Source organism: Lissotriton helveticus, chromosome 4_1 (genome assembly GCF_964261635.1).
Source record: "Lissotriton helveticus chromosome 4_1, aLisHel1.1, whole genome shotgun sequence".
Taxonomy (NCBI): Eukaryota; Metazoa; Chordata; class Amphibia; order Caudata; family Salamandridae; genus Lissotriton; species Lissotriton helveticus.
The window spans coordinates 312,338,679-312,351,220 of NC_136063.1; the positions used below are offsets into that span (position 1 = coordinate 312,338,679).

Genomic DNA, 12,542 nt, shown 5'->3' on the forward strand with positions numbered 1-12,542 from the left:
TGGGCTGCGTTATTTAGTTTTCATTATGTTTACGCCTTGAATTCTTAATGTTAAAGTCTGTCACTGAAGTGTTTAAAGAAATGGTATTCATTCATATACTTTTAAAATCAGATTTCAGGTTTCTCCAACCATTATTGGGAATTAAGAAGATGCAGACCCAAAGTCAAGAAGTTAAAAAAGCTTCTGATGGAAAATACCTACGAAGGCCCAGATGTGGAACGTAACAGAGATTCTGCGGGTGTCACGGTAATGCTCCTGGTGCATGTGCAAGCTCTGTCGTGGTCATCCGCACCCTTACTTTATGGTCACGTTCTTATTTCGTCTTGAAAATGCTTCTGGGGATTCTTTTCTGAGGATCTTGTTGCACTTATGTGGCCAGTAAGGAAATCAATATTTTCCACACACCATGCTAATCTGTTCTTTTGGGACCTGTCTTTGGCCAGTCTTAGGCGGATCTTCAGGGGTTTTCATTGGGTGAGAGATTCAACCCATATTCTTTACCCGCTGTTCCAATGAATTATGAAGGGAAACCATGGCTACCTCACTCATTACAGGCCTATCAGTGAGACCTAGCTGTATTAATGAGCACTAATTGAAAATAGTAAAAATTACATTGTTTCCCACAGTGCAGTTGTTTGCCAAAGGCCACCTTAAGCTTCTGCTGCAGATAAAAATCTTTTCTACTGGAAGCCGTGAAAAAGGGGTCTTGAACATTTTCTACAACTCCCTGGGTTTGCACCAAAGACAGTTTTGCTCCTGAAGGAAGTATGAAAGGCCTACTGGCAATTTCAGGTCCATGGTTTTTGTCAAGATTTATGGCCAATGCGACATTGCGATGTCTAGTCAGACGGTTATGAGCTTTGCTTATATTTCAGCCTGTTAAATTACCTTCATAGAGGGTGGCCGGTATGAATTGTAAAAGGTTTTACATAACGATGGTGTTACGTGGCTCTGCCATTTCTTTTGCCTGTACCAAAATTGTTGCTCAGCTATTTTAAAACACAGTTGTTCTGTCTTGAGATATTCATAAGCACTGATGGATCATGTTAACAGATGGAATTGTTTTTTCGAAATCACCAGTTTATTTGAGAATAAAAGTGTTTGTACTGACCGGGCAGCTGTCTCATCCTGTTTAGTTTTAGCATCACCCTTTGTCCCCCCATTGAACCCAACCTCTCCAAGACCTCTGGACGCCTTCTGTGTGTTAGACTCAGCTAGTTCTATTGTGCACACACCGTATATACTTGTATACTGTAAAGGTGATCAAAGCCCTCTCTTCAGGCTATGGGGACATGTGATAGGCAAGGAGTGATTACTAAGCAGGTGCCCAGACTTGTATCTTGATTATCCCTGTGGGGAGCCTCTACTTAACAACAAACTGAAAAGTTGCTTTGATCTCTTAGGACTTGGGATCATGACAAGACCCACAGCCAAATAAGCGTGACCAGAGTTTGAGGAAGAGTTGGAGTGACCCAGTGTGGGCATCACTTTAAGAATGATGGCACAACTGCAGAGGGAACGCCGAAGGCTACAGGAGAACATCCCCAGGGGGGAAATCAGAAGGCCTCTCCGATATGTAATGCGAGGTGGTCACTGCAAGAATGGATCTGAGAAGGCACACTAAAGAGTGCAGCTGACAGCGGTTGCTTAGATGATGGGGATTATTATTAGGGAACTGATGTCCCACTAAAAGGCCCCAGGTACAGCATACCTCTAGTAGGCCCCTGCCGCGAGGAGCAATTGGAACAGAGAACCTGGTTACCAAGGGCACGCACCAGCTGACCAAAGAAGGTTAGCATTGATGTCTGGAAAGCGCGCCGGCACAGCATTTTCAAATGTTGTCTTGAGGTCCAAGACTGTGTCAGTGAATGAGAGGTTCTGAGTATTGCTCTTTAAGTATAATGAATGACCCCCCATAACCATTGTGTGTGCCGTTTGGGATTGATCTCTCAGCTTGCATAAGTTAAGACTGCATTGCCAGCAAAAGAAATAAACAGCACAGTTATTGGAAGCTGTAGACAATCAGGTGTCTGCACCATTTTGGAGTCTGTAAGCCCTATTGTGCTTTGTTTAAATGCAAATCAAGGGGGTATTTTTTAAGAATGCTCGGAGAAGAATGAATGAAGGGCAGCTGGAGCAATCTTTTGAAAAATATGCAATGACCCTCGCCAAGTCCTAATGATGGTCAATCAATCAGGATTTATAGAGTGTGGCTAATCACCCAATAGGGTATCCAGGCGCTTGCCGATCCCAGAGGTCTTGAGGGCCATTCGGAATTCCAGAAGTGAGGTGATGTCATGAGTTGCCTGGGCAGGCTGTTTGCTGTGTTGCGGGAGAAGGAGCATCCTCCACTTATGCTTTGGTAGATGCGGGGAGTATGGGCAAGAGAGAGGGAGACGGAGCATAGTCTTTTCGATGGTTGGTGAAAGTTCAGGCAGTGGTTGTTGTGAAGAGTCCATGGTTGCATAGAGCCTTTTGGGCAAGGGTCAGCAGCTTGCATTGGCATCTCTACTGTACGGAGAGCCAGTGGAGTTGTCTGAGGTGGCGTGTGATGTGGCTTAATTGGGGAAGGGCGAGGATGAGTCTGACTGCAGCGTTCTGTGTGGTATGTAGTTGCCTAGGAGGTGTGCAGCGATTCCTTCTTAGAGGGTGTTGCCGTAGACCAGTCAGCTGGTGATGAGGACTTGTGTCAGTGCATCTCATGTGTAGGGGTAGCCCCTTGAAGATCTTGTGTAGCATGCGCAGAGTGAGGAAGCAGGCGGAGGAGATGGCGTTGACTTGTGATTTCATGGTGAGCTAGTTGTCCGTGATGATTCTGAGGTTTTCTGGCGTGGTGGGAAGAAGTGGATCTGGGTCCTAGATCTGATGGCCACCAGGAGTCTTTCCATGTGTTGCTGCTGTTGCCGAAGAGCAGTACTTCCATCTTGTCTGTGTTCAGCTGCAGGCAGTTGTTCTTCATCCGGTCAGCGACGCTGGTCATGCATTTATGGAAGTTCGTTCTGGTGGTGGTAGGGTCGTCGGTAAGTGTGAGTATGTGTTGGGTGTCTTCTGCGTAAGAAATTATGTTGAGACCGCAGGATTTGACGATGTTGGCCAACGGGATCATATATGCGTTTAAGAGCGTAGGGCTGAGGGATGAGCTCTGGGGGACACCATAGGTGATCTCCTTGGGTTCGAAGGTGGAAGGTGGATCCACTGGGTTCTTCCTTTGAGGAAGGAGGTGATGCATCTGGGCGCATCCCCTTGGATGCCGATGTAGTGGAGTCTTTCGATCAGTGTGTGGTGAGATAAGATATCAAAGGCTGTAGAGAGCTCAAGGAGGATCAGAGCTGCTGTTTTTTTTCTGTCAAGGAGGGTTCGGATGTCATCAGTGGCTGCAATCAGGGGGGTTTTGGTGCTGTGATTGCTGTGCAAGCCAGATTGGGAGGCATTGAGTAGCTGGTTCAGCACCAAGTGTGTCATGAGTTGCTCGTTAATTATCTTTTCCAATGCCTTCACTGAGAATGGGAGCAGGGAGATTGACTGGTAGTTTTTGTGTTTGCTGGGTTCGGCGAAGGGTTTTTTGAGTAGTGGTCTGACTTCGTAGTATTTCCAGGCATTGAGAAATGTTGCGGTGATGATAGAGCTGTTGAGCAGGGTGGTGAGTTCCTGGCTGATCCTTTGGTTTCCGAGGTTGAAGATTTGTGCAGGCATGGGTTTGTGGGAGCTCCTGAATGGATGGATTTCATGGTGGAGGTGGTGTCCTGGGTGGAGATGATGTTCTAGGTAGTCAGTCTGTGGTTTGTGTCGGTTGCAGTGGTGGCGTGTCTGTTGAGGAAGTCCATAGGTATGGATTGAGGTTCGAAGTTTTTGAATATGGTTGTGATCTTGTCATTGAAGAAGTCGGCGTAGTTGTCGCACAACTTCTGTGAGTGTGATGTTTTCGCTGGCAGCCAGGTTGGAGAATTCCTTAACAATGTTGAAAAGTTATTTAGTGTTGCTGGTTTTGATGTGTGTGGCTAAGCTGTATTTTTTGGTGCGCTCATCAGGTGGTGGCAGCGGGTGAGGGAGGTCTTGAAGGCTGCCCTGTCGGAGGTGTCCTTGCTGGCGTGTCATCTCTGCTCCAGCTGTTTGCTGTCTCGTTTCGCTGTTCTGGATTCTTGGGTGTACCAGCTGGCCTTTTTGGAGTATTTTCTCTGGATGTTGCCCTTGATGGGGCCAATGCTTTCGGCGCAATTGGTGATGCAGGCATTGAAGTTCTTCACTCCGGTTTGAGATTGGTGGTGGTAGCGGAGTTGGAGAGGGCATCCGTCCAGCTGGTCTCTGAGATTTTGTTCTACTTCCGGTGGGGTTGCTGGTTGTCTTGGGGATGGTAGTGGTGTGGGGGCTGGAGATGCTGAAGTGGATGATGGAGTGATCAGTCCATATGAGTTTTGTGATGTTACTGTATTTGACACTGTTGCTGGAGGTGAAAATGGGGTCCAGCGTTTGTCCTGTGGTGTGTGTAAGGTTGTGGACAATCTGGGTCAGTTGAGGCTGCTTATACTCTCAAGGAGGTGTGCAGTGTTGTCACAGGGGTAGTGGACGTGGAAATTTATTTAGTTGAGGAAGATGTAGTCCTTGAAGTCTAAGGCTAGAGGCGCAATGAAGTCTGCGATGGTGTTGCAGAAGCTTGAGCGCTGGCCTGTGGGTCGGTATGCGAGGGGGCCCTCTGATGGTTGTTTGTCCGTGTGGAGCTTGAAGTTGAGATGGTCCAGGAGGGTGGTGGTGTTGGTGGTGCCCTGTATGCTCTCTTTGTGGATAATAGCTGTTCCTCCTCCTGACTTGTTGCTGCTTTCCTGGTGAGTGATGTTATATCCATCGGGGATTGCTGTGGCAATTTCTGGGGCGGATAAATGGTTTAGCCAGGTCTCGATGAGGAAGACTATGTCGGGTGCGATGGTGTAAATCAGGACCCATAATTCAGTGTAATGCTTGCATAGTGAGCGTGTGTTGAGAAGGGCGTATGTGAGTTGGTGTTTTTGTACAGGTGGTGCCTGTGGTGTGTTTGGAGTGGGGATGGTCAGTGGGCTGGTGTGTGTGCTGTGGCAGGTGAAGTGGCACAGGTGAAAGGTCATTTTGGGGAGTGTGGGTCGGTGCAGTGGCATTGTTTATTGCGGCATCTGGGGTCCCCCTTTCAGGGGGCGGGGGTCGTGGTGCTGGGTGCAGTCCAGTTGCAGACCAGCACAGACCGGCTTGCCTTTTACCAGTCTGTGATGCACCAGCGAAGCAGTCGCACTGCGACATTTATTAAGTAGGTCCGGGATGGGTGGGGCATCTGTTGGCAGGAAGAACCGTGAGTGGGAAAACCCAGAAAAGGAAACCTGGGGATCATCTGTGTCACTGGATCAGTCTGGAACAAGCTTGAACTGGAGGCCACAGGCAAGTGGCAGGCTAGGTGTCCGGGTGCCTTCTTCTTTTTCTGTAGAAGTCTTAAAAGGGACAGAAACATTGACTAATTTATAAGTCGGAGAGGTTGAATTGTGTTTAGAATATTGTCCATGGGTTTTTCCTCTGTATGCTCTGAGGAAAGTATTACTGTTTTTGCTCTAACTATATGACTGTTTCTTCCTTTCTTGTTAGCTTTATTTGTATTAAATGTATGTCTGATTTTATGTTTGTTAGGGTTGAAGAATGGGGCTACCAATAAGGTTGCAGACATATTTTGTATTATATTTGTAATTTTTATGACTGTTCTTGTATTAACTAGTGATACTATCTAAATATATTCTCTTATTAAGATTGATTATTATGATGTACTGGAACTATATATTTTTAAATATATTTCTTATATATTCAAGTCTTCTTTGCCCAAGGAGCACCTTTTTGTTTTGTAGTTATACTCTTACTGCAGCCTCTTGTGTTTCTCAAAGGATACACCCTATGCTGTTATTGTGGCTAAACTGTAAGGTATCTTGATGTCAAAGTGAGATTGAAATATCCCTGTTCTTGGGAGGGAATGAAGATTGGCACAGTGCATTGGGTGTTTTGTGAGTGAGTGAGAACTCAGGGCTCCCAAACCTCATTGTGGTCAATGTCCCCTGTATTGTAGTATTGTTAGACGCTGATGAAGAATTCCTCAGTGATGTATTAGTGTATTGTGTCGTATTTATAGGATCCATGTACTTAGTGAAACATAGGTAGAGGTTTGAAGAGTTTGTAATGGTGTGATTGGGATTTGAGTAAATGGATGTCTTGTCATTCTGGCGAGAGGTTTGAGTTGTTGAAGATGATACACTGTGAAGGTTAATGTCAGGATATAACGTAAAGTTTGCACTTCTGAATTTCGAAGCCAGAGATTTATATTTTATTCTCATGTGGGACAGGGCTATCTTTTAAGACATGGATGAGATTGAGTAAATATGCTCCAAGCCAGGGGATCTTTTGTACAGAAAAGCTGGTTTGTTTTGTTAATGCTCTTCCTTTTGCTGATCTATTTGTGAGCTATTAGAATGATTATGAGAGCTTTGTTTCATTAGCAAAATCCCTCTGTAGTGACTTCAGAGAAACAAAAATCAGATCAATAAAAGCTAATTCTTGTAGGAGACCGATTTTTTTATTCCTTCGCAGCATATAGCTGCTATTGATCTCAGCATACATCCCTGTCCAGATCCTGTGCTAATCGACCCATTATGTTAAACCCCGTTATCCTTAAATCTAGTGCTGTGCAGTTAAAAGTCTCATTTCAGTAGGATGCATATAGGTGGTGAACCTTGCCGACCACCTCGCTGAGCTTTGAGAATTCGCTCAAGAGTTTACTTTTGTTATCCCACTAATCCTTTAAAATCACTTACTTGACTATGATAGGGCACGTTATGAGGCTAGTGACAAGAAATCCTTGTGATTGAAGGAGTTCTATACACAGCATGCACTGGCCTGAAGTGACAATAAATGAGAGGCACAGCCTCAGCTGGCACGCAACACCCACTTGTTCCTGTCTTAATATTTGCAGTTAGGAAGAATCAAGTGCTTAACAGCTCTTTGGTGCTGCTGAGTCACATAAATGGTAAGGCGAATTCATTGTAGTATCTGTGTCACACTCATTAGGACTGAATGCAAGGCATACACTGGCTTTCACTTCAGCTTCGAACATTTTAAGACATTCTTGTTGTTCAGTGCATTATTCTTGAGCATGGACAATAAGCTGCGAATTAAGGGTTTAGTGTGTCTTGTTGCAGTGACAGCTAAGCATTCTTCAAAACGTTGGTTGCACAGCACCACTAACGTTTAACAAGCCTCTCTAGCATCAGTACCTGGACGCAACCACTTGACCTTCTGCATTGAGGGGGGTTAAAGAGATGTGTTTGGAGGGGGTATTCATTCTCTGCCTGAGATCTTAACTCTGAATTCACAAAAATGTGTTACTGTAATTATTTAATCTATTCTCTCTGTTTCCCTCTCTCTCTCACCCCTCTCTCTCACCCCCTTCTCTCTCTCCATCTCTCTTGATATCCCCCCTCTCTCTTTCTCCCCCTTTCTCTCTCTCTCTCTCTCTCTCTCTCTCTCTCTCTCTCTCTCTCCGTCTCACCCCCCTCTCTCTCTTTCTCCCCCTCTCTCTCTCTCTCTCTCTCTCTCTCTCTCTCCCTCTCTCCCCCCTCTCTCTCCCCTCTCTCTTTCTCCCCCTCTCTCTCTGTCTCCCCCCTCTCTCTTTGTCCCCCCTCTCTCCCAACCGCAACTCTGTGTATTCAGGGGTAAAGTAGTATCCTACTGACATTAAAGTTATTTGTGTACCTTTTTTTTCATCACCCAAGGAGTGACATCATCTATAAGGGCAGCATTGACTACAGCTACATCAAAGAGCACAGCAGTGAACACAGAAATTGTCTCGCCATGGCAACTGCTGCCACAGCAGGGAGAACAGCAGTAGTTCTAGCTAGGGCCACAGCTTCCCAATACAGCAGGGAGCAGTAACCATAATTGAAACCCCAGCAGAACAGCATTCAGCCAGCCACATCTGCCACTTCTTCATCAACAATAGCTTCTACCAAAATAGAAATGACCGCATCAGCGCCAGAATCCGTGGCAGTAGACACAACCGCTGACACCACTGCCACTATAGTAGTAACAACAGCTGCAGCAATTATTGCAAGTACAGATTCCACCACAGCTGCAGCAAAGCAACAACAGCAGCAACCAAAGCAGAGACCGCAGCTGTCACAGCAGCACGGAAAATGTATTGACAATCACTCTCTCAGTAGCTGTCAAGAGAGTAGGAACTACAGCAGTAACAATTACCACAGAGGCAATGACCATAACCACAACCACAGATTTGACCACAGCAGCAACCCCATCTCCCACCACAACGGGGACCATTCTAGCAGCAACAGCTTCCATATCAGCTGGGATCACAGCAGTGACCAGAGATTCACCATGGCATGGATAACACCACCAACAGCTACTAGCAAGTCAAGGATGACAAGTCACCATGGTTTTGACCACAGTTGCCACAAACACACCCACACTGCCTTGTGTGCAGAGCAATAGCTGTCACAGTTGCAACTACAACAGGCACCAAAGCAGTGACCATAGATTTACTGACCGCAGTGACCACTGATGCTGACATTTCAGGGATGACCGCTGTCACCACACCAGGAACAATAGCATCTGTCACAGCTGCTACCACATTAGCAACAACACCAAAGACAAAGCTTCTACCAACTAGAAACAGCTGTAGCCACAATAGTAGCACAACCACCATTACTGCAGCAACAACAGCTGTAGTAGTAGTTGCAAGCAATGCAGTGAGTGCTTATGCCACATCTTCCAACAAGGCTGGGACCACAGCTGCCACTACGATGGGAATAAAGCCACAAGCCACAACCACAATAATGACCACAGCTGCCACTACAGCAGAGGAGCAGCATTGACAACAGCAACATACACAACAGTAATCACTGCAGGGGTCAAAGCAGTGATTGGGCTGTAGTTGCCACTATAAAAGGGGAGGCGGGAGCCTAAACGCGAGAGATCGCTTTACTACACCCCCGAGATTGAAATCGGGCGGATCGCTTATTTTACCTGTGCTACTTTTAAACATTGTATTCTCCCTTGTGTCCGACCCCTTTTTAGAAACCCCTCGCTGCTTTGCACAATTGCACTTTCTCCCACTCGTATTTCTGGGGAAACCATATTTCTACCTGGGGAACTGGCGCTATAGTTTGAGGATTATCACTTTCCTCTTCCCACGATCCTAAGGTGCTCGACAGGGCTGGTGAAGCCCCGGGTCCCGGATTACGTGGCGGCCATCTTTGGTTGGGCTGTAGTTGCCACTATAATAACGGTCGGCCATGTCTCCGCGCAGCGGACGCGGTCAGCGGACGCGCCGGGTCTGTGCCGGAGTCGTGCCAGAGTCCTGCCCGTCTGCGCCTGTCCGCGCATGGACGGGCGCAGGGGCAGGGACCCTCACCAAACGGATTACTTATTCTGGGGAGGAAATCCGTCAACTGAATGAGGGCACAACATCTCTAGACCTGGCTACACTCACTCGTGTAGAGGAATTGTCCATCCAGGCACTGCAGATAGGTAGGTCCCCAGCCCCCCCGCATACCCTAAAGCTGGTTAGCCTAAATACTAGGTCACTATGTTGTCATAGTCTTGAGATTTTCACTCTATTGCAAGGCGAAGACATTGACATCCTGACCCTGACCGAGACCTGGATGGGGGACAACTCCCTACCAGACATCATAGCCGCCGTCCCTATAAACTATGACATCCATTGGCAGAATCGCACAGGGAACACCCGAGGGGGAGGAGTGGCAATAATATTCAAGAGACATCTAGCAGTGACCAAAATACTGGCTGAGTCAGTGGATTTGGCCGACCTGCTGGCGATAAAAATCATGTTTGATAACATGTGTGTTACAGTTCTCACAGTTTATCGCCCCCCCAACGCCACCCCTGGCTTTAATGACTCCTTTATGACCTCTGTGTCTGACATGTGTTCCAGATATAGAAATATCATAGTTACAGGAGACTTTAATTTCCACTGGGACAAAGAAAAGAAACAGCCAGCAGCTAGCTCCCTAGAGACAACCATGTCCTCCCTGGGATTCAGGCAGCTCGTAAACGCCCCTACTCATACAAAAGGCCACACCCTAGATCTGATATGGACTACCGATCTCAGGGTGGTATTAGTTGGAATCCTCCCTTGTATCTGGTCAGACCATCATCTGATCTACTGTGACATCCCCCTGGATACTATACCCTTACGCCCAGCACCTAAACCCAGACTGACCCGTCAGTGGAAAAATGTGGACCAACACACACTGAACACGTCACTCAGGGGAACTGTCCAGCCGATAACACCTAATAATGATGTAGATCAAGACTGTAAGGATATGATGGACTATTTGCCAAAAGCCATCGATCAGATAGCGTCTGAGAAACTCCAAACAAAAAATAGTGGAAAAAAGGGAGCCCCATGGTTCACACCCGCTTTGAGGGATCAAAGGAAGGCTCTGCGTAATATGGAGAGAAACTGGAGGAAAAATAAGGATACAGATACCTGTGGACAATATAAGAAGGCGTTTCGCAGCTATAAAAAATCCACCCGGGAAACTAAAGCTTCATTTTATGAGACCCGAATAAATAGGGCGACCAATGTTCAAAAGGAAACGTTCAAAATCCTGAAGGAACTAACTAAAAGAGCTCAGGATGCAGAAAGCAGCATAAATTGTGACACTTTCCAAAAATATTTTCTGGATAAAGTAGACACCATTATGCTCGAAATAAAAAGTATGGGGTACGGCCCAATCGAGCAGCAGGCCACTCTAAACCCAGCTGCCAGCTGCCTATCTTCATTTCCCCCTATGGACCCACTAATCCTCGAATTGCTGATGAGGAAGACAAAATCTGGTTCCCCTGCAGATCCATGCCCCCCAAGTATTTTCTGCTTGGCACGTCCTATTCTAGAGGACCACATCCTAGCCACACTAAATAAATCCTTGAGCACTGGTAGGCTCCCCACTAGCTTTAAAGAAGCTCGTGTAAGACCGCTGCTAAAGAAAGTGGGGGCAGATCCCAACGCCTTAAAAAACTATAGACCCATATCCCAGCTGCCTTTCCTGTCCAAAGTACTCGAGCAACATGTGCTAAAATCTCTGTCAAACTTCCTGGAGTTTAACCATCTACTCCATGAGAGGCAGGCAGGTTTCCGCGCACATCACAGCACCGAGCTGGTCATGCTCTCGGTGCTGGACGAGCTCAGAAGGATGGCTGACAGTAAGAGACCGAGCGCCCTGATTCTGTTAGACCTATCAGCGGCGTTCGATACTGTCAGCCATACCCTTCTACTGGACAGGCTGGCTGGGGTTGGGATTCAGGGCTTAGCTCTTCGGTGGCTGGAATCATTCCTATCTGGGAGAACCCAGAGAATCCAGATGGGAGACAGCATATCAGGAGTGGGAGGTCTGACTTGTGGTGTCCCCCAGGGCTCAGCACTATCCCCACTCCTGTTTAACCTATATCTGCAGCCTCTGATTAACACACTAGCAGGGATGGGCTGTCGAGTGTTTAACTATGCCGACGACACACAGCTGTTGCTGGGCATAGACGACACCGTACAAGCCCAGTCACACGCCCAGGACATACTCAGATACACAGTCCACTGGATGGCCACCAACCAGTTAAAAATCAACCCGGAAAAAACAGAGGTGCTGATAGTACCATCCAAGTGCTCCTCTTGGAGCGACATGTATTGGCCCCAGGAGCTGGGCCCAACTCCACAGCCAGCTGCCACAGTCAAGAGTCTTGGCATTAAGTTAGACAGTGCCCTTTCTATGACCAACCAGGTTTCTACCGTGGTTGGTATCTGCACTGGTCTTTTAAGACAGTTGCGCAAGTTAGTCCCTCTCCTCTCCCAGTCGATGCTTCGCACAGTGGTTTCTGCCACCATAGTGTCAAGACTCGACTATGGAAATGCGCTCTACTTAGGCCTGCCAAAAATGCTAATAAACAGAATTCAGGTAGTCCTAAACGATGCCGCCAGACTCATCTTTAATCTCCCGAGGAGAGCACATGCCTCTCCATTACTAAAGAGTCTACACTGGCTGCCAATCGGGCAGAGGTCCGTCTTTAAAAGCCTCTGTATAGCCCATAAAGCCATCTATGGGCAGGCCCCGGCTTACATTAAGGAACGGATTGAGATATATAGACCGGAAAGAAACCTCAGGTCCTCAGACGCCCAACTCCTTGTATGCCCACGTTTCAAACTGGCCACAATGGGAGGGAGATCTTTCTCGGTCCTACTACCGAACCTCTGGAACGCCCTGCCGGAGGCACTCCGTAAGGAGGGTAATCTACTCCGCTTCAGGAAAGCCCTGAAAACCAACCTTTTCAGAACAGCACTCAGCTTAGCTTAAGTCCTGCCCCTTCCCTCTTCCCTTTTTTTCAGTATCCCGGTTGTTATGTTTTGTGGTCAAAAGCGCCCTGAGACCTGCAGGTGATTCGGCGCTATATAAACCTGCTATAACAATAACAATAACAACTGTATTGAACACTACAGGAAACTCTGATGTGACCAGGCC

General features: G+C 47.1%; 1 protein-coding gene across 1 annotated transcript in view; it reads left to right on the forward strand.

Moving 5' to 3' along the window:
- The window catches only part of DSCC1 (DNA replication and sister chromatid cohesion 1), a 116,253-nt gene that overhangs the window by 41,340 nt on the left and 62,371 nt on the right, over positions 1-12,542 (forward strand). Inside the window, exon 3 of the mRNA XM_078685560.1 lies at positions 112-246. Within this exon, the coding sequence (XP_078541686.1) occupies positions 112-246 (135 nt within the window). The remainder of the gene's footprint in view (positions 1-111; positions 247-12,542) is intronic.